Source organism: Podospora pseudoanserina, chromosome 2, assembly GCF_035222485.1.
Source record: "Podospora pseudoanserina strain CBS 124.78 chromosome 2, whole genome shotgun sequence".
Classification (NCBI taxonomy): domain Eukaryota; kingdom Fungi; phylum Ascomycota; class Sordariomycetes; order Sordariales; family Podosporaceae; genus Podospora; species Podospora pseudoanserina.
The window spans coordinates 3,664,550-3,684,298 of record NC_085921.1 but is presented as its reverse complement, the minus strand read 5'-3'; the positions used below and the strand labels follow the sequence as shown (position 1 = coordinate 3,684,298).

Genomic DNA, 19,749 nt, shown 5'->3' with positions numbered 1-19,749 from the left:
GTCCGAGAGTAAAGATGCTGCTGGGTAGAGATGCCCAAAGCTGGCCAATCAGGCACCCCTGTCCCATGCGTGTAAGTGAATGCTTCCCTTTTTGGCTCCACGACAACACACACCATCTTCAAAGAGCGTGCACAAAGACTATCTGAGACTGCAAAACTCTTGAAAATATGTCCACCAAAACTTTGTGAAAGCAAGAGCCCGGACAGTCTTCTTGCTCTGCCAGTTTACCAGATTTCCTATAGATCGTGGGACTGGCTGTTTTAAAGCTGTGAACCATTGTGTGAATTGCTGGATGCTGCCCCTATCCTAACATTATGTCCCAGCAAAACCTCCACGAGGTAACAAAAGTATAATACTCCCAGGTATGTGGGGCCAATGTTCATCAGATCTTCTGCATTAAGTCGGGGTTGAGGTTATGAGCAAGTAGCGAATATCTTGTGGGGCTATTGTAGAAGAACACTTTCCCATTCCAGGTATTTCGGGTGATAGAAAGAGATTATTAGAATTAACTATCATTCAGATCTATTTGTGAGATATCAGTCTCTGTTATCCTATTCACAATGTGTATCTCAAAACCCCAAGCCCTATATCAGCCCATGCCATAGACAAACCACATCTCCTGGTCTCTAAGGGCGTTTAGCGGTGTAATTATTGTCCTCTGCATGTGGTTGTCATTAAGCTGGCAGTTGAAGAAAAGGTATATCCTATGGGAAGCGACGTGAAGGCGTCTGCCTAGTTGAAGAGTTTTACAGCCCATTGTTGAACTTCAGATGATTCCGATCTCGGTGATATCTGGCCATGGAGACACATATGGAAGGAGCGAAAGGCCCCTACAGGTACCCAATAGACATGTACAATACGAAGAGTTCGTGTCCTGAAGTGAATATGGACAGGGAGTCGTCAAGAGGAAGATGCCTAACAAGGCCTTGCGTACCTTATACCTGTCCATTGCTACAGATAGTAGCGCGTGGTAGGAAGGTCTACGTTGTGTAGTCATCAGCCATCGCTTTCTAGGTACCTTAAGGATAATTAATACTTGCAGGAATTGGCACAAAGCAGCTCTTTCCAGGTTGTCTTTGGGGTTCGTTTTGCTTCCTCAGGCGCCCAGACAGGGGTTCTAGGAGATGTTTATGCTCGCATCGTCGTGCGTGTTCAAGTCGCCATACACCTGCTCTACAGCTCCAAGAGAATATCGCGGACCTCACCGTCATTGTTCTCATTCTCCCCTCACACAATACCACACCGCCGAGCTTCACGCGGAGCCTCACGAACAACTGAGACCCGCGCAGTTCATCGAACGCTCAGGAGCACTGTCAGCCTTGATAGACGGAATCTCCGCAATTTATTTCATATTTGAGCCATCAAATTTCCTTGTGCTATCTTTGAACCCTCTCACAACTCACCATCACACTCCCGACCTCACCAACTTCACCATCAACCTCCGACCCGTCAGGAAAGATGTCGATGACGAAGCAGGCCACTAAGATCGCCCAAACCTCCCGGTTGGATCGTGGCTATTTTGAGCCTCACGTCTCGTCTCCGCTCCGACCCCTGGTTTTGGACCCCGAGTCGCAGATTGAAGAGGGTGACCCGTCTATCGACGAGGACGTCCCGGCTACGACCACTGCTGGCCCCGCTTCTCTGACCGACGAGGCTGAAAATAGCACTGCTGCCCAAACCTCCGGGACCGACGACGACGAGATCGATGAGAAGAAGCTCGATGACAACAAATTCGACGATGACGATGACAAGGACTCTGCCCGTGTTCCTCTGGGCGACATTACTCACCTTCTCACCATTCCGGCCAACTCCAAGACTTTTGGCCTGCCCCAAATTGCCCGTCCCACTTCCCACAACTTTGCTCCCAGGAAGACCCACAAAGTTGCAGAGCAAGGCCCAGAGCCTGAGCCCTCTGGAAAATCCCAGGCTGCCATCGACATTCCTCGCACCCACCGCAATAACGCTGCTTCGAGTTTCAATTTGAAGGTTGAGCTTCCTGAGCAGGACGAGAACGCCCAACCTCTCGCGATGCCTCCCCGCCGCCGCTCTGGGCCTTTTGCTCATCGTGCTGGACCTTCGACTCATTATATTCACGTCCCATCTTTCGTCAACAACGACGGATCTCCCGATCACGCCGAGATGGCTCGCCAGTGGGTTCTCGAGTACCGCAAGGAAATCCAAGAGTGCGAGGAATGGAATGCCGAGTCTCGCAAGCTCATGTCCATGAGAGGCACTCCTCGTGGTCGCCGACTCGTCAAGAAGTCTGGCCGCATCAGCTCCAGCCCTCTTTTCAAGAGCGAGACCAAGACGAAGTTTGGCTTTGACCTTGGTGAGCAGGAACAGAAACTGGACTTTGAGATCTTTGTCGACGAGGACTGCGAGCCTATCACCTCCTCTGCTGCTAAGAAGTGGAAGATGAAGGCTGTCGCTGCTGTAGTCGAGGACACAGACTCAATCTCCGACTTTGAGTTGCCTTCTCCCATCTTCTAGGACTCGTCTCTCCTCAACGCCTCCACTCCTGCCAATTAGGTCAGCAGCAATTTCCACTCTCTATCCAACATAGAGGCGCATACGGAACTCACCCAAGGACGCTACACACGACATCAAACGACACGAGTTACGGTTATGCAAGTTATGCAGTTACGCTCTTCGATTGTTTTCTTTTTAATTTTCCCATTCTTATAAATTTTGCGACACGCGCCGGATGCGCATGACAAGGACACGGCGTTTTGGGGGATGGTCATCTGTGGTACAGAAATCGGGTCAATTGTTCATCGTTTTTCTTTCTCTGGTTTCGACGGATGGGGTTACGCGGTTCCCTAATCGTCAATCGGGTTTCATCAAGTCTCGGCTGGCCTATAGTCTAGGATAGGCTCCATCGGAAATGGTTTACACTTCTTGTTTCTGCCGCCAACCAACATACACAACGTTAGTAGCGTGGTTTGATAGGCGATGGGGTCTGGAGGATGAAATATACACAGGTTACTTCTGTCTTGTTGTGCCATGATTTTTTTTCTTTTTTTTTCTTTTGGCCGATTGTGTCGTCGTCGTATGTATGTATTCAGTGTGCCTGAAGTCAGTCTTGAGGCTTTCAACAAGCCATCGGCATCTCAAATCTCGATCAAATCGATCAAATCACACTTCCAACGGCTCTTAACTTGGCTTTAAAGTGACATGTGGGCAAGTGACGAAGAAGTCGGACCATTGCCAAGTGATGAGCAGCCACTCACGCAGACAGAACCCGCAGGATCATCTGTGGAAACTTCCATCCGCCCCCAAAGCTCCAACAATCGAAGGATGTCGTTGAACATAGAGCCAAGACATTGGCGTCACCAGCCAGTCGGCTGGGAGCAGATCGGCACTTGAGAACCTACCCGCTACCCTAGGGCGGGGCTGCAGGGGCTGGTGACAGGGTCCTCGCTGGGCTCTCTGGGGTCTGTGATGTAATTGACGTCATTTGTGATGTCCTCCAGCTTCATATTCCGCCAAAGCACACTCCAGTCGAGATATTTAGAGGTCTCCTGTTATCGATTCTGTTCTTCCCAATCAGTTCACCAGACCAATCAATCAATCAAGCAGTTCAAAATAAGCACCAACTCAAAAGACTTTGTCTCACGACAACAATCACCACATCAAGTAAGCTCCTTGAACTCTCAAGAGTTTGAAGCAGATGTGCTGACCCCCATCAGAAACCACACACAAACACAACCAACATGACTCAATCCAAGGCCGACAAGATCGAAGAGGTCCGCCAGAACCTCCCCCTCCCGCAGATGCCCCCCAAGGCCTCCGACTGGCAGTCCGCCGACGCTAGCAAGACCAACGTCGGCAGTGGTCGTTTTTCGAGCGATGTTTCAACCGGTCCCGGTTCCACAGCTGGACTGAGGGAGCCTGCGACCAAGGCTTCGGAGGATATTGATATGAGCGGAATTGGTCGTCAGGGCAAGGATGGTCTGAGCGAGCCTCCCAAGGATGCTCGGTCAAAGTAAATGGGAGAATGATGGGATTTGATTTTAGCGATATTTACTGCATAATGGTTATGAGGGCAGGGTGATGGACATGATGGCCGTCGCTGCTGAATATAAAATAATTTGAAGTTACACTACTAGACTTGACAGAATATTGTGATGCGTTGAATTGATGTTGTTGTTGCTACCTGCTGAAACGTCACCGCTGTATCCTCCATTTGAAGATATTGGATTCAACTTCCAGATTCCACATGCAGCATGCCCGTACACCTACTTCCCTTGCTCGCTTTCCGGTTACGCTGTTGAAGTCCAAATCAGGTGTTAAAAGAACACACATTAACCTTCAAACGGTGTAAACCTGGCCCGAGTAAGTAGCCCAGTGGACGAGACACCACTGTCTAGAATCTGCACGTCTCCCACGGGTGGTCTTGACCTATTTGCCACATCATCTTGAATTGGAACTGTCATCACAAGACAGGTAAGATTATCCTCCTCCTAGACAGCTCTCCGTCGCCCAATTTCTTATAACTAGAAGCCTTGTTACTCTCATCGGATACTGGCCGGCGTAGTCGTAGATGTAGACAGTGTTTACATTATCACAGACATCGGAATAGTCGTCTCCGTTACCGTTGTTGTTCTAAGAGTTGCGATTGAAGAGGGAGGTGAGTCGGTATACGTATGGCTTGTTGCCTGTTTTCATGATCAAGAAAGCCCCTCAGCCGAACAGTCACGCTCATTGCACCCCGGGTCCCTGGGTGGGATGTGAGCGTGCAATGGGTTTACAGACACTGAGTGTGACGCGAGGGCACGGATTGGAAAAGTAGACAAGCAAGCGGTGACCATATGAAGTGGAATACCTTGGCCCAAATTGCTTCAAGTCCAAATTCAGGTGTACCCTCCGCACGGACCATATCAAGGTCCAAGAATAGGGGCAAGTCAACAAGCACACTGTAAAATGGACGAATTGCTCGCGTCCTTTGTAAAATGTAGCTGTTTGTTCAATATATATATGTTCCGTACAAAAAAACACATGGTGGCAATATCCTTCCATGATTCTCCGGTGGAGGTAACAACCTTTATAACGCAAGAACCCAGATTCAGTGGCAATTACTCAAAGCTGCCCGTCTGAGCACCTAACTTATTGATCATGGACCATGTGTGACTAAGCCTTCTGAGCTACATGGCAAAGTCTTAAAGATATGGGAGATTCTTGAAAGATGGAGATAAGCCCTACAACCGATCCCGAGGTCCAGTTAATGGCGGTCATGGTACGAAATCTGGTGCTTAATGGAAACGCTTGTTTGTAGGCAATGTAATGTAAGGTAGGTAAGGTAAAGTGGCTTGTGACTGTGTATGAAACTCAGAACTTGAAGTTGAAAGCAAGTATCGATGACCTCCACGGCTCTGCATAATCTCCTCTGTCACACCTGCCGTCTAACCCCCGCGGTCGACCCCCGCCGGCGACCCCCACCGATGACCCCCGACGACCCCCGAGATATCTCGGCGACGACAACCTCCAAGCCCTAGCCTCGGCCGCAATCAAAACCCAGCGGCGGCATGATGGTGCGGCTCATATTGAGAGCACCCACAGACCGCATCGTGGGTCCCACAAAGGGTATAAAGTCTCTTCCTTCTCCCTCAGTCGCTGCTTTCTTTTCCTGAACCAAACACAACAGAACAAAGGCATCTAGCTGCGAACTCAACAGCCTCCCGCCACCACTACTTAGCTTTCCCACTGGCTCACCTTACCCTTCATCTTTCGATTTATCCCCTTCGAGTATCTTGACAACTTATCTTGTTACCTCAACAGGCTGGAGATATCTTCCTGGCTTCCTTGCCTCCGTGGTCTTGACAACACGACCACCCAAAGGTCCCCGTCGGGCGACAATCTCCCTCACCACCCAAGGGAACTCAGGCCTGATTGATGATCTATCGCGACTTCGAGTTGTGTTTCCATCATCGTCGCCATCATCAAGGTATGTACATGACAGAGTCGAAAATAATTGCAGACGTCTAACAGATCGACTCGGCAGCTCCCCGGTATTATTCCGCTTTGCTCCAAGAAACCAATACCGACGACTCTGCTACACGCAGAAAACGAGTTTGATACATTCGTTGTCTCTGTTCCATCACTCTGAGGTGGGCAGCTCATTCGGTAAGTAAACCGCCTTCGAGTTGTGCCCGACCAACCTCTACTCTCCGTGCTCCCTTCCTTCCTCCCCCCTCAACGAGCAGTGCTCCTGCCATCCCTTCTCGCCTTGTTCCCACCGCACGCGCGTACCTTCCTTCATACCAATCCTCTCGTTGCCTAGCCTGACCGAGCTCGCGAGTGGCCGCCTCTAAGAAGCTTGCACTCCCCACTTTGCCTGCTTACCTCTCCACAACATTCTCTCGTTCTTCGATCTCTACCACTCTTCGCCAACCTCCTGCCTCTGTTCAACCCAAAGCGTCTAGTCAAACGAACCGTCAGGGTCTTGTCATATCAATTGCCTTTGTAACCATCTTTCAGATCGCTATTATCGATCAGTTGTCGTGAGAAACGTTTTGTCCTACTTGACAGGGCACGACCTTTCGATTGGTTCGACTCCATCACTCGTTACAGACCCGGCTTAGGTCACTCGTTCGCTCAAATATCACGACTCCTTCAAGGATCATACGGGCATCTAGTCATCATGTCGATCGACAAAGAGAACAAGAAGACCTCAGAGGAGCTGGCGGAGGAGGCCGCTATCCAGCAGGCCATGATGGTGAAGTTTCTCTGCTCCTATTGCCATGCGACATACTGCTAACTAATTATCTGCAGGCGGATTTGGGAATCGGCCGCCTGGACGAACTTCCCGTCGATGACGGCGAGTTGGCAGCCATGAATAAAAAGAAGGGAGGCGGAAAGAATGGCCGACATGGTCGTGGTGACCGGGGCGACCGCGAGCCCAGACAAGAGTATATTCGTCGGCCCCAAATCCAGAATGATGCGCTCGTAGCAAGGGGCGCGAAGATGTCGAATGTTTGGCAGGGTATCATCTCTCATCCAAAGTTGATAGAATGGTAGATGCTGACATTTCGCCAGATGCCATTGCGTCCGGCGTCTTCGAGGATGATGACGCTGCCGCGGTCAAAGGGCTTGCTGATCTTGGAGGTCCTCGCCTTCACGAGCTGAAGGCAGAGGCCAAGAGAAAGGCGACGGTTTTGCTGAGATATCAGGAGAGCCAGAGCCGCAAGTGGGTCACATTTTGCCAGTTATTGTGTCAAGAAGAAGCCCTGGTGCTAACCATACTGTATAGTAACCTTCATCCCTATGCGACCCGAAGTCAGATGCCTCCGGCCCAGGAGCCACATCACTCGTTTTCGCACGTTCAGCAAATGGTCAAGAGCGGGTCCCCGTTCGTAAGCAACCGCAACCGCAAGCAGAAGATGTCCAGCTCCAGAAATGCCGGTCCATCCCGGCTCCCACCAGCGTCTGTCCACCTCCGGCAGCCGTCAGAGTCTGCTCCCCTTCGCCAACCGGTTTCGAGCCCGCTCCCAGGCCCCTCCAGGATTGTGCAGCAAGCTCCTAGAGACGTCCCAGTCCCGCCATCCCAATATGGTGGGAACCAACATGTCGCCAACCCTCCCCACATGGTCGCTCGGACAGAGGTTCTCCTCAACCCACCTGGAAGAAATCAGCCATTGCCTGCCATTGTCTTCTTGACAGTGGCTCCAGCTCCCATACTGGGCTTCTGCATGATGTTTGCCGAAAACAAACTATTCGTTCAGTTCACCATTGCCGAATATCAGGACTTTGTCTCAAGCGACCTGACCCTCTCTCTTCATTTTGGACAGAACGTTCTGTATTTCGGCCTGACTTTCAGTACCGCTGGTGAGCTTGAGAGTTTCCTCAAAGTTTTGAGAGACCTCAAAGCTGGCAAATATGCCGTGGGGGCTTTTGAAACCTCTGGGCAGAAGCCTGCCCCAGAGCCATCGGTTGCTCCCAAGCCATCGATTGCACCTCAGCCGCCGGTTACTCCAGCAAACGCTGCTCCCGCGAACGGAAACACTACTGTGATTCGTTTACCACCGGTCAAGCCACAGGCTAGCGTGTCCAATAACAGGGCGGTGCAGTACGCTTCTCGGTTCATCACGGGCGAAGCCAGCGGCACGCGCCAACACGATGACGAGTCGGAGCTCAAAGCGACACAAGGTGTCCTTATCAATGTCGAGGGGAAGGACACCAGTCCAGTCCCAAAGCGTGGAAGTTCAGAGGCATCGGCACTGCTCTCGACCTTGGAGCCATACGGCAACGAAGATGCCTTGGAGGTGGCGCCTGCTGTGACTTCGCTCGGCCACGATATCAGCAGAACCAGCACGCCGGTAGAGAATGATGCTTTGACACACGAACCAGTCAAGCTATCAGTGCCTGATGCAGTTGCCATGCTCCGAAACATGCTCACGGCTTTTCTCAGGAAGAAGGCTGGCGGGAAGACCAAGCGGGAGATTACCGCAACTGTTGAAGGTATCCGCGAAGCATTCATCGATGTGGTCTGCCAGAACCACACCAAGTCCGAGCGACAAGAGGTAGTCGCACAGATAGAGGACTATCTCAACTCCTCTGCAGTGGCGTTTGTCAAGCCCCGTCGTCTTCAGTATACGAATGAAGAGATGATGGCCATGAATAACTCCCAGGTCCAACCCCCGGCCTGGTTGGCAGATGTCCCATATCCATACGGCAAAGATGGGGCCCCCACTCCTCCTGTTGACGGTGTTGACACGAAGGAGTACATCCGGAAGTCCACCATTGGTATGGACTGGGTGTTGGGGAAAGCAGAGTCATCCGCTGCCACAACTCAAAAGCAGCCTATGACTATCGCCAAAACGGAGTCGTCCGTGGCCGTGGAGAACATTTCACCGCAGGCATCAGCTGCCGCCTTGAAGCCAGTCCAGGCCCCTGTGAAGCCCCTGGCTGAATATCGAAAACCCGATGCTGGACTTGGTGCCTCACGGTGGTCCTCGACCATGGATGCCCCCATTCAAAACAGTAATGCTTTCACGGGACTCCCGTACGAAAAGCGCTGGAAGGAGGGTAGCTATTTCCACGACCTCGCTCAGCTTGACCCTGAGACCAGGATTGACGAGGCTGAGAACCTGGAGGACTTTTTCTTTCCGGGTTCGCGTGCTATTGGGGACCGTGCTGGAGCGCTTGCGACTTTGCAGCCGTCTGCCCGCTATTTGCGTAGTGACACCCAGGTGGGCGATCTTGACCGCCGAATGTCACGGCTCACTCTTGAGGTACCGGCAGGGTCACGAGAGATCTCGTGCTCTACCGTGCGTAGAGACGCGTTCGAGCAGGGATCACAACTGATCCCCATCGAAGAGCCAACTCCGCCGTTAAACGCGGCCGCGCGGACGTTCACACCGACTGCTCGCGCATTCGTGCCTGCAGCGGCTACACCACCGCCCGCAAAAACGCGCAGATCATCCAGTGCGTCGACGTCGACTTTGCGCGGCCTTGGAGCGTCCCGTCATGCCAGCAGAGCCGCGCTGCCGACCACAGGCCGCTTTAATTTTCACCTTCCCAAGTGAATTGGCACGGTTCCCACCTTGGGATAGAGGAGATGGAGATGACATATGATTAATATCGGTGCTATTTGGAGTAGCACAGAAGATTTTCATGGAAGCATATTCGTAAGACTAAGAGCGCGGCGGAAAGCGTTGTGAAGGGATTTGCTAGTTGTTTCGAGAAGGCGTCTGGAGTCTGGAGGAGTTTGCTTATCCGCGATGGGATCTTAGGTTCGGATATCAACTACTACTTGGCAGCATGGGCTGCGTGAGTGTTCTTGCTTTAGGATCTGCAGAGGCACTCGATTGAGACAGATGAAGATGATTCTTCGTTCTGAATTATAGCGATGCCCATTCTGACTCTGAAGCGAAGAATTGAAGTGACTGACTGTGAATGTTAGAATTCAGCAAGACTGAGTGACTGTGTGGTCACAATGTCCTTCATTTCAAGTTTGATATCTACATTGACGACGAGGAGACAGGTCCCCACGTCACATCATCCGTGCTCCCGATCTGAATTACGTCCCCCTGATAGAGAACCAGATTCTCAATGATCTGTCTACCGTTGGGTACATCGTTAAAATCGGCCCTCTCCTCCCCCTTCTCCACACTGTCGACTAACCCAGCAGCCAAATGTCTCCTTGCCAGCCTTTGTCGCAAAACCGGCTCGGGCGCGGAGATGAAGATCTTGATGTCCAGTAACGGCGGGATGGATGACCAGGGTGGTTTGTTGAGCATGATATCTTTTTTATCCATTTGATCATCAGCATTTTAAGCAAGGAAAGGGGGGCGCATGTGAGGGAAAATGGAGGGGGGGCCTACAATTCCCCTCGATAACCACTATCCTGTGCGTCGGTAGGATTTCGATGGCGTTCTCGACCGGGTCTTTGACGGCGTGGTCGAAGCTGGGGGCGTAGATGGGGGATGTGGAGGGGGTGATGGGTTCGGCGAGGGATTGGACGAGGGAGAGGAAGGCGGGGCCGTTGAAGGTTGGTTCTGAGCCGCGATATTTATGGGCGCGGGCTGGGTCGGGGAAGGTGTCGAGGGTGGAGCGGGGGTGGTGGTAGCCGTCTAGGGGGAGGAAGGTTGTTGTTTGGGGGAGGAGGGAGTTGAGGGAGGTGGTGAGGAGGGTTGAGAGGGTGGTTTTGCCTGGGGGAGGCGAGGAAAGATGTTAGTGAGGAGCTTTGGGGGGGGGGGTGTTGGAGAGCATGGGGAGGTTTACCGGAGCCGGGAGGGCCGGAGATGCCGATTACTTTTTGGGACGGTTAGTTTGATGGGGGTGTGTGAGATGGGGAGGAGGAAGGGGACTTACACAGCCGACGGTTGGGGGGTGTTGACTCGAATTTGGCTTGGGCGAGGGAGACGATTTCGGCGAGGTGCTCGTCCATTGCGGTAATGGCGTACAAAACAACTACACTTGAGGAAGTGTGGTATAATTCAAGGTGTAAGTGAAAGGTGCCGACGGGAAGTGTAGTTTGTGCTTCGGAGTCGCTCGAGGATTGGGTTCAGAGCAAGCAATGCAGCAACTGCAAACTCGGATGCAAATGCCGAGTTTTTGTCAGTTTACACCACATTCGAAAACTAGAAAAAAAAACACAGTTACAATATGAACGTTACAAAGCCCCAGCTTTCCAAACAGTTGTCGTTGAAGATGAAGTTGAACTCGCCGGTGCGGAGACAGCAGCTATCGGGGGGAATCGCCGGAGCGGAGGTTCAAAGCGGTGACTCCGCCACGGCGCCGTCGCCGAAAAGCTCCATCCATCAACCTCACCTCTCAACTTTTACAACTCACTCACTTGACTCGCCCACAATCTCAACTTTTGTTCTCACAGCAATCTCACACTCAAAATATCTACAATTAACCAGATCTCTTCAAGTTGCTCCCACCAAATTTTTATCCTCCAGTACCTTCAGCGGAGTTGCCCGCATCCCAAAATGGCAGACGACCTCCTCTTCAACCTCAACCTAGGCTCCTCCTCCGAATCCGACCCCGAAGACCTCGCCTCCTGCCCCGCCAAACAACCCGTCTCCCGAGCTGACCGCTCCGCTCTCTCGCAGTCAGCGTTTGCAGCCCTGAAAAAAGAATATATCCCCCGAGTCGAGAACGGCGATGTATGCCCCTCACCCCCCCATCCCACCCCCATCAGAACAAAGTTACTAATCACCGCAACACAGTTATGGACTCAAATCCCTCTCCCTCTCACCCCCGAACCAGACGCCAACCGCGGCGGTCTAATCAGCAAACCCCAAGCCCAAGACTTGCTGCACGCAGTGGAGGAGTTGTATTTCTACCGACGCTACTCCGACGGGATAGGGTTCGTGAAAAAGATAATGACTGACGGGGGAGAACAAAAAATAGACCTGGAGACGAGGGAGCTACTGCGCAAGTATGAGGGGAGATGTAAATCAAAACTGGAGTCGTCACAATGATATCCTACATCACCCAGTATTCAAGAAACCTAGCGAACAAAAAGACATCAGTCATGAAACCATGAATCATGATCATAAAAGAAGCTAGGAGGGCAAACTACTAGGCAAACAAGGGTCTAACCAATTAAACCAGCACAGCGGAGAGTGTCCATTTCATTTCCCATTCTTTTTCTTCATCTTCTTCACCACCATCTTCCTCCTCTATCTCTTCAAACGCGAAAGCACACCGCAACCAGTTCTATAAACTGTCTAATGCTCCTCTTTTGTAAAGCAAGCCCTCTAAAACAAAACGTCTATCCGTGTAGACAATACAAAGAAAGGCATGAAAATCAAAAATCAACATCGGGGTATTTTTTCCCAGAACTCCTTTTGAATCAAGAAACGCACAGAGTGACAAAAGGAGAGGTAAAAGCTGGGAAAAGCAAAGAAAAAAACAACCCCTTGATGATGTTACAGTTGCGAAAATGCTCAGAAATAAAAGCCCCGACGCCAAAGCTCCAGCCCAGTGTAATAGATCCCCTCTATCCCGCGGCCACCTTTTTGATAGTGTGAAATAAGACCCTTTTTCCATAACCAGCCCCGTGGTGTAGGGCAAAACATGCTAGTGGTGATGATGAGACCCCCGGGATGACGTCTTTGTCCTGAAGGCGTTGTTCCCAGTTGATGGTCCCTTGTTGTTGTGCTTCTTGTTCGTCAGGCTTTGTTGGTGGTTGCGCCGAGTCACACTCTTTCAATTGCTCCGTTTTCTCCCGATGACAGCGGTCATCCACGTTGAAGGCGATGTTGCTATTTTCGTCATCGCCGGTGCTGCTGTCGTGCTCACCATCAACTTCAATATCGTTGCAGTCGACGGTAGCCTCCTAAGCAGCCATGCGGATGTTGACGGCCTGGGCTTGGATGAGCATCATCTTCTCCCGCTGCTGCTCCTCGGCGAACACCCTCCTGCTCATGGCAAGCACAGCCTCGAACCCTTCCTTGCCCCTGGCAGCGTTGTCGCGAAACCTCTTGACGAGCGCGTCCTCCATGCTGTTCTTAATCTTCTGCCACCCGCCGCACAGAGCGGTGATCTTGGCCGCCTGCTCGAAGGATGTCTGATGGTCATTGAGTGGTCTGTAGACAACCGTCTCCTGAACGTTGAGAAGGTTGTTCCATGTGATGTTCTCTGAGACCATGGTGACGGTCCTCTGCTTTGGGTCGACATAGGACGTCTCAAAAACTTGCTGATCCTCCATGCCGGCGCCCAGGATCTTCTTCAAGATCTCAGGCATACTCTGCTTGCAGGTGATGAGGCGTTCTGTGCGCAGGATGCCAGTCTCGGGGTCGACGGTCCGGCTGATGGTGTCGACGGCGAGAACGTGGGTGGATTTGTCGTTCCATGGGCAGTATTTCCGCCAGTTGGCGGTTGATACCTCCTCCCAGGAGTAGTTGAAGGTTTCTGTGTTGGAAAAGACCTTCATTTTGTCGGTGTTTTCTTGAGGATGTGCTCTCAGTCAGAGAGTGGTTTTCCGTTTGTTGGTTGGGCGTCTAAAAGATCGCCGACCGTACCGAATCTCCGATTTTCGCGATCGCGTGCGAGAAGGGGGTTGGTGAACGCCGCGCAGAAAGAGGGAAGGTGAAAAATCAATTGAAGGTGGTTGCGAAACAACGAATTTGACAATCGACCTCTCGCGTTGTCAAGTATCAAGTGAATGAATGCTCTGTCGTGCTGTATTTCGGTTTTTGGTTTGTTTCAAATACGCAAAGACCCGTTCGCTCTGTAGCACATGCAAAAAAAAATGGCAGAGGCAAAAAAGATATGAGGCAGAAAAATTATTGGTAAGATGGAGCCGAAGGGAGGAGATAGATGGGGGGGTGCCCCGGAATTTGCGGGCTTTTTTTTAACACCTGAAGATTTTCTTTCTGGGACTGGCCGATAAGAGGAGCGTCTCCCCCGTCCCGGTCCCTGCTCGGCACTGACAGGCACTGACAGGCACAAGCAGGCGCAAAATCTTAGAGGGAGAGGAGGGGGGCGATGCATCCCTGTCATACCCAAGAAGAGGGGAGCGATGATGAAAAGAATCGGAACGGTGCGGGGACCGTCGACCGTTCTCGAACCCAATCGGCCCAATGGGAATGCCGAGCGTTACCCCCACGTTTGCAAGCGGTAACAACGGATATGTCATTTTGCCTCTGACGGTGGGCGCTGGCCCCCAGATAGCTGTCAGTGCCGTCATTGTTAACCCTTCGTGCATGCCTCGGTGGCTCCGATGTTTTCATATCGTCAGCCGCCGACTTCATCACGGCGTCAGGACTTTAGAACACGGCGACGATCCCGAACCCCGTAGAAGTCCCGGTTGCGATTTTCACATATTGCACGGAAGTGACGCCGTTTGCAGACCTACGGAACGGATCCGGGTGGAGAATGCTCCCTCGGTCCGGACCCGGTCCGTTCGGTGTCTTTGGTTGGAACGCTTCGTGGATATTCACTTCCACGCGTGGAAGCAGTGGGGCACGCTTGCCAACTCACCTTACAGTCTCACCTAGGATACAAGGAGAAGGTGGGTACGTGGGATTGGACATGAAGTGCTTGGGAAACACCTGGAAGGAAAGTTTTGCGTGGAATCCCAGTCTATAATTCACATAGTGTTGAGAATGCTTGGCATTTCTAAAGACTTGTTTGTTTAGGAGATCAAACTCAAGGCCGTGAATGGTATTGCTAGCAGGGTCATTTCAGACTTTGCACATATTTTGCTGTGGTATCAGGCCTGGCCTGGCAGGTTTCATGCTGTCAGACCAACCAAACGATGCTCAAACCTCCTCTAGTAATCATCTCCACGGCTGATGACCTCCTTTACGGTAGGTCGGATCAAGATGGTCTGTCACTCGTTAGTTTCCGCAGTCTCTCGCGCAAGGGAAAGAAATACTCACATGCTCAAACTGTGCTGTGTATGAACCCTTCTTGTCCACCAGAGGAGGATAAGACTCCACAACCCCGTTGGCAACGAGGCTGTTCAAGCCAAGCAGGTACTTGTCCTGGCCAAGGCGGTCCAGGTAACGTCTGCAGAATGGCAGGGTGCCAAAGTTCTTGTTGATGACGTTCAACAGAGACTTGGCTGAGCTGAGACGGAGGTCCACCTTGGGCGCATCCATTCTCTTTGCGTAGTGAGAGACCTCACCTTCCTCGTGCACATAGCCGTTGCCAGTGCTACCGAAGGTCTCGATGGCGAAGACATCACCCTCCTCCATCTTGGTCTGATCGTTGCTCTTCACAATGGGCACGCTCTTGCCTCCGTGAATGTTGTATGGGAGGATTGTGTGTCCGTTGAGGTTGCGGATCGGCTTGACCTGGTACGTGTTGCCGTCCAGCTCAACCTCGTAACTCTCCATGACTTCCTGGATGTACCCACCAATCTCGCCAAGTCTGGCATCAATACCAGCCTGCTTGAGACCTTCGTTGGTGGCCGCCTTGCAAGCCTCGAGAAGAGGGTCATAACGGGGGTTGAAAGCCAAGGTGAAGGCACTGTCGACAATGTTGCCGTTGACGTGCACGCCGATATCGACCTTCAAGACATCATCCTGCTGGAGAACCATCTTGTTTCCAGCGTTGGGGTTGTAGTGGGCAGCGCAGTGGTTGAGACTGAGGCCAGTAGGGAAACCCATACCTGCCTTCAAAGCATCACCCTCCTCAAGACCCTGGTGACCAACAAGAGCACGGACGCTGTCTTCAATGCCGTTGGCAATGTCAGTCAGCGACCAGCCAGGCTTGATGTTCTTTTGTGCCCACTGGCGAGTCTGGCGGTGGGCCTCAGCAGCATGACGGTAGTCATTGTAAAAGTCATTCTTGAGGTTGTCGAGGTGGCGCTTCTCCTCGTTGGTGGTGCGATATCTGTTCTCGTTCACATATTCCACCTCCTCGCCCTTGGGGTACACCTTGTTGGGAAAGAGCTGCGAGATCAGAACCCGCGGGGGGTCGGACTGGGCCGTGGGGTTCTTCTTCTTCTTCTTCGGCTTTCTCTTCTTCTTCTTCTTGGCGGCCCCCGTCTCAGCGCCGGGGGCAACATTTTCCGCGTCGTCGTCGGAATCATCGCTGTCACGGTTCAGGTTGCCATTGGTGGCGGTAGCCGAATCAAGACCTGGCTTGGGCTTTGTGGTGGCCGCATCGCTCACTTTTTTCTCCCTCTTCCTATCAGTTGCTGCCACGCTTTGACAGTCTCCCGGTGGAGGTTGAGCTTACCGCTGAGCTGCGCGATCTCATCTACCGGCGCTTGAGCCGCCATTGTGAGATTCAAATATGTGATTTTTATGCTTTCAACTATGTGAAATAGTTCAGAGAGTTGAAGGAAGCCAAAAGCCTGATCCGAAGTGATGGCAAGCCAGAAAAGCCCCGCTTCTTTTTTTCCGTTGTTCTTGGCAGGGCGTGCAGCTTGGTACCAATCGCGGGGCAAGTGCGGCGTTTGCTGGGCAAGAGCCACAAATTTGCAGGTTTGACAGCCGTGACAAGCCACAATTGGACCTTAGTCTCCGTTCTCTCGCGCATCCATTTCGTCACTGGTGCCAATTCAAGGTGGAGCATTTTCCCAACGTCTCGACTTACACGAGGCCGACAACATCACCAAACCTCGACATAACAGCCCCTTCAACAATCGGGATGAGGAATGCCATTCCGTTACTACCATCCTCCGCGCAGCGCGATCCCGCGCCATATCGCCAACCCTCCTCACCATGTTCTTGTCAACAACCCCCAACCATGCCGACCCTTTCACTCCTCCCGCCATGACCGCGCCCCTGCCGGCAGCAGCAACCCAGACGACTCAACCCACGACCATTACGAGACCCTAAACGTCCACCCCTCCGCCTCCCCAGCTGAGATCAAAAAGTCCGCCTCCCTTATGTACCATATCCCCCCTCCCAATGGTTGTTAACGGTACCCTTCAGAAGCTACTTCCACCTCTCCAAACTCCACCACCCCGACCACAACCCCTCCGACCCCTCCTCCTCCCACCGCTTCATGCGCATCTCGGAAGCCTACACCATCCTCTCCCACCCGGCAAACCGCGCCAGATACGACCGCTCCCGCGCCACAAACCCCCGCTACGCCCACCAGCACCACCCCCACGCCCCAAAGTCGGGATCCTACCACTCCAGCAACCCAGCTGGCGGCCGCCCCCCCTCAGGTCTATCCTCCCGTCGGAAAACCACCTTCCAAGGCCCTCCCCCTTCATTCTACAAGTCAGGAGGGTGGGGCGCTCACGCCTCAAAACGACGCGCTGCCCACGAGAGCTCAACAGCCCAGCAGGGCTCGCCAGAGGGGAAAACACATGCCAGACAAGATACCAGTGCAAAAGACCACCAAGGATGGGAGAACACCACCGGCCCTGAATCCAACCCCGGGATGGGCTTCGGTCAGGATCCCTATTATAAATACGGCTTTGGGGGGTTCGGGTACGGGACCAACACCGGATCGAACCCGTTTTTTGACCCGCATTCTCATCAGCGGACGCACAGGCGGCATGAGGAACGGCGGGCAAAGAGGGCCATGAAGCGGAGGGGGTTGAGCTTGGACGCGGATGACAGCATGATTGGGACTTTTTTTGTCTTGAGCGGGTGCGTGGCTGCTAGTGTTGTGGGCGCGATGCTGATAGGGGGTTTTGGAGGTGGGCTTGGAAGGTAGAGCCTGAAAAAGAGAGTGAAGCAAGAGTGTAAGATAGAAAGAAAGGGGTGTTGGGGGGGTGTTGGTAATGATGTAAACAACACCCCCCTGATTCATGGCCAAGTCATTTATTTACTTGCTGTTTTTGTCGTATATACATTACATGAGATTACATATGATACTTAACAATGAGAACAAAAGCCAACAATGGTCCTTTGAAAACCTCGGTGAAGCATAATCCCAGGCTAGTTGCCGTAAGATATGTCAAGCAGCATCACGCACGTCACATAAACGAACGTGAGATATCTTAATCATATTAATTGCCACTGTTGGAAAGATCGCAGAATTCATACAAATCATGCTCATCCTGCTAAGGACACAACTCTAACGTTTGTTTGCCCTGATCATCGTGATCCATTTATTTTCGTCTAATCGATACACACACATACACACGGTGATTGATGCTGTATCCTCATTCTTCAGAAAAACAACACAGAATCATTCAACGCCATGGCTTGTCCCCAACTCCCGACCTTTACAACAATCCCGGGGATATCAAACTTAGTTCTCAAAGGTAAGGCTGGTGCCGACTTTGTGGGTGGCCTGGTCGAGCTTCTGGGTGTCGAAAGAGGCACCGAGACCGAGCTTGACGCCGTCACGGAGGAGGACGTTGTAGGCAACGGCGGCGACACCGCGGTCGTTGATCTTGGCCTGTTTTCAAAGTCAGTTTTGTCACACAAACAAGCAATCCTCAGGAGACTAACCTTGACGAAGGAAACGGGGTCAATGCGGTACTTGGCGGCAACCTCAAGACCAACGGTGTTGCCAGTCTTGGAGTTCCAGGTGGCCTTGGAACCAGCCTCGACAAGCTTGTTGACCTTGTGGTAGTAGCTGGCGGAGAAAACGCTCAGGTTGTCGGTGGCGGTGACAGCGGCGTTGTAGGTAGGGGCGTGGTAACCGACGGCCAGGGAGTAGTTGGTGATCTTAGCCTTCTGGACATCGAAAGCAGCGGAACCACCGGCGAGGAAACCCTCGTGGCCGATAAGGGCATCGATGCTGGTGGTGGGGCCCTTGAGGAGGTCGACGAAAGCGCGGCCGTGGAAGTTGGACTGCTTGAACTGAAGGTTGGCCTTGACACCCTTGGCCTGGGAGGCGGGGAGGAAGGAGAAGATACCCTCGGCCTTGAGACCCTTGGCGAGGGTGTCGGCAAGCTCAACCTTGGACTCGAGAGCGTTGGCGGTGTTCCAGGTCTGGGTGACAGTCACGCCTGCACGGTGCCAGGACGTTAGCAGCTGTGTATTGTCTGGTGAAAGAACCACTGTCCACTAAACAGGGGCCTTGTGTAGCCTGGGTCCTCTGATACGGCTGAGCACCGCATGGCAATCGAGGGGTTCCCGATATATTGGCAGATTGACAGCGGGGGGCGGGGCGTATTCACCGGTGGACTTGTCAGAGTACTTGGCCTCGATCTATTGCGGACGCGGTTAGCCAGTGTCCTCGTGTGCAGTGTCTCAAAGGAGTGTGTACGTACAGCGCCGGAGGTGGCAGCATCGTGGCTGCTCTTGCCGGTAACCTTGAAGGCAACGCGGTTGGGGGTGGTGTCCTTGACCTCAAGGCTGCCGGAGGAGAGATGGTAGAAATCCTTGGAAAGGAGCTACATGAGTGCGGGTTGACCCCGAGAGTTAGCAATTGGCTATGCGCAAGTGTTGTGGCCGGTGGTGTCGCTGTGGGCGAGGGCGCATAGGCAAGCTTTGGAAATGCCGCTCTATCAAACCCCCCTTCGCCAACAAACAGCCATGGGAGGAGTAAGACGTACATCGTTCGCCGCCTTGGCGATATCGGAGTAGGCAGGGACAGCAGCCATTTTGATGATGATTGTGTGTGTTTAACTGGTGATAACGAGCAAACAAAGTAAACAAGAAAACTTGTAGAGACTAGGTCGGACGGTGGAACTCGAAAGGCGTGGAAATGTTGGGAAGGTAAAGTATCGGAACTGCCAAATTTCTTTCTTCACCGTGATTGGGCCATCGCTCCCAGGTGGGAAGTGCCAAGTTCCAGCATCAACGGCTGCCATCGCCTGGGATTACCCTAACCCTTGAAACACATCAGTCAATGGCTTCCTCTTGGCCGTTGTGACTTGGGGCATTGCCTCAGTTGCACTGTCGTTTGTTTCATATTTGCTTGACTTGA

The 19,749-nt window shown here is 52.4% G+C and overlaps 9 protein-coding genes across 9 annotated transcripts; 5 read left to right on the top strand and 4 right to left on the bottom strand.

Annotated features, from left to right (window-relative positions):
- Nucleotides 1-1,458: 1,458 nt before the first annotated feature.
- QC764_209845 (uncharacterized protein) lies at nucleotides 1,459-2,490 on the top strand (the record flags this gene model as incomplete). The annotated part of the gene is made up of 1 exon (XM_062944693.1): nucleotides 1,459-2,490. The coding sequence occupies one exon, from the start codon at nucleotides 1,459-1,461 to the stop codon at nucleotides 2,488-2,490; it is 1,032 nt and encodes a 343-aa protein (XP_062803546.1).
- A 972-nt stretch (nucleotides 2,491-3,462) lies between these two features.
- QC764_209840 (uncharacterized protein) lies at nucleotides 3,463-4,129 on the top strand (the record flags this gene model as incomplete). Its single annotated transcript, XM_062944692.1, has 2 exons — nucleotides 3,463-3,636; nucleotides 3,690-4,129. 2 exons carry the CDS (start codon nucleotides 3,463-3,465, stop codon nucleotides 3,987-3,989), a joined length of 474 nt encoding a protein of 157 aa, XP_062803545.1. The 3' UTR covers nucleotides 3,990-4,129.
- Nucleotides 4,130-5,660: 1,531 nt separating this feature from the next.
- On the top strand, nucleotides 5,661-9,863 carry QC764_209830 (uncharacterized protein). The gene is made up of 5 exons (XM_062944691.1): nucleotides 5,661-6,123; nucleotides 6,281-6,715; nucleotides 6,772-6,982; nucleotides 7,036-7,186; nucleotides 7,250-9,863. Exons 2-5 carry the CDS (start codon nucleotides 6,641-6,643, stop codon nucleotides 9,522-9,524), a joined length of 2,712 nt encoding a protein of 903 aa, XP_062803544.1. The 5' UTR covers nucleotides 5,661-6,123; nucleotides 6,281-6,640; the 3' UTR covers nucleotides 9,525-9,863.
- On the bottom strand, nucleotides 9,817-10,888 carry QC764_209820 (uncharacterized protein; the record flags this gene model as incomplete). Its single annotated transcript, XM_062944690.1, has 4 exons — nucleotides 9,817-10,243; nucleotides 10,323-10,649; nucleotides 10,723-10,752; nucleotides 10,813-10,888. 4 exons carry the CDS (start codon nucleotides 10,886-10,888, stop codon nucleotides 9,960-9,962), a joined length of 717 nt encoding a protein of 238 aa, XP_062803543.1. The 3' UTR covers nucleotides 9,817-9,959.
- Nucleotides 10,831-11,935, top strand: QC764_209815 (uncharacterized protein). Its single transcript, XM_062944689.1, has 2 exons — nucleotides 10,831-11,612; nucleotides 11,676-11,935. Exons 1-2 carry the CDS (start codon nucleotides 11,436-11,438, stop codon nucleotides 11,928-11,930), a joined length of 432 nt encoding a protein of 143 aa, XP_062803542.1. The 5' UTR covers nucleotides 10,831-11,435; the 3' UTR covers nucleotides 11,931-11,935.
- An 855-nt stretch (nucleotides 11,936-12,790) lies between these two features.
- Nucleotides 12,791-13,387, bottom strand: UPS2 (Phospholipid metabolism protein; the record flags this gene model as incomplete). Its single annotated transcript, XM_062944688.1, has 1 exon — nucleotides 12,791-13,387. The coding sequence occupies one exon, from the start codon at nucleotides 13,385-13,387 to the stop codon at nucleotides 12,791-12,793; it is 597 nt and encodes a 198-aa protein (XP_062803541.1).
- A 1,126-nt stretch (nucleotides 13,388-14,513) lies between these two features.
- MAP2 (Methionine aminopeptidase 2) lies at nucleotides 14,514-17,562 on the bottom strand. The gene is made up of 3 exons (XM_062944687.1): nucleotides 16,144-17,562; nucleotides 14,838-16,075; nucleotides 14,514-14,785 (listed from the first exon to the last, which is right to left on the bottom strand). Exons 1-3 carry the CDS (start codon nucleotides 16,184-16,186, stop codon nucleotides 14,729-14,731), a joined length of 1,338 nt encoding a protein of 445 aa, XP_062803540.1. The 5' UTR covers nucleotides 16,187-17,562; the 3' UTR covers nucleotides 14,514-14,728.
- On the top strand, nucleotides 14,609-17,826 carry QC764_209790 (uncharacterized protein). Its single transcript, XM_062944686.1, has 2 exons — nucleotides 14,609-16,785; nucleotides 16,845-17,826. The coding sequence occupies exons 1-2, from the start codon at nucleotides 16,565-16,567 to the stop codon at nucleotides 17,578-17,580; spliced, it is 957 nt and encodes a 318-aa protein (XP_062803539.1). The 5' UTR covers nucleotides 14,609-16,564; the 3' UTR covers nucleotides 17,581-17,826.
- On the bottom strand, nucleotides 17,818-19,584 carry POR1 (Mitochondrial porin). Its single transcript, XM_062944685.1, has 5 exons — nucleotides 19,376-19,584; nucleotides 19,091-19,213; nucleotides 18,998-19,028; nucleotides 18,324-18,826; nucleotides 17,818-18,270 (listed from the first exon to the last, which is right to left on the bottom strand). The coding sequence occupies exons 1-5, from the start codon at nucleotides 19,421-19,423 to the stop codon at nucleotides 18,121-18,123; spliced, it is 855 nt and encodes a 284-aa protein (XP_062803538.1). The 5' UTR covers nucleotides 19,424-19,584; the 3' UTR covers nucleotides 17,818-18,120.
- Between the last annotated feature and the right edge of the window lie 165 nt (nucleotides 19,585-19,749).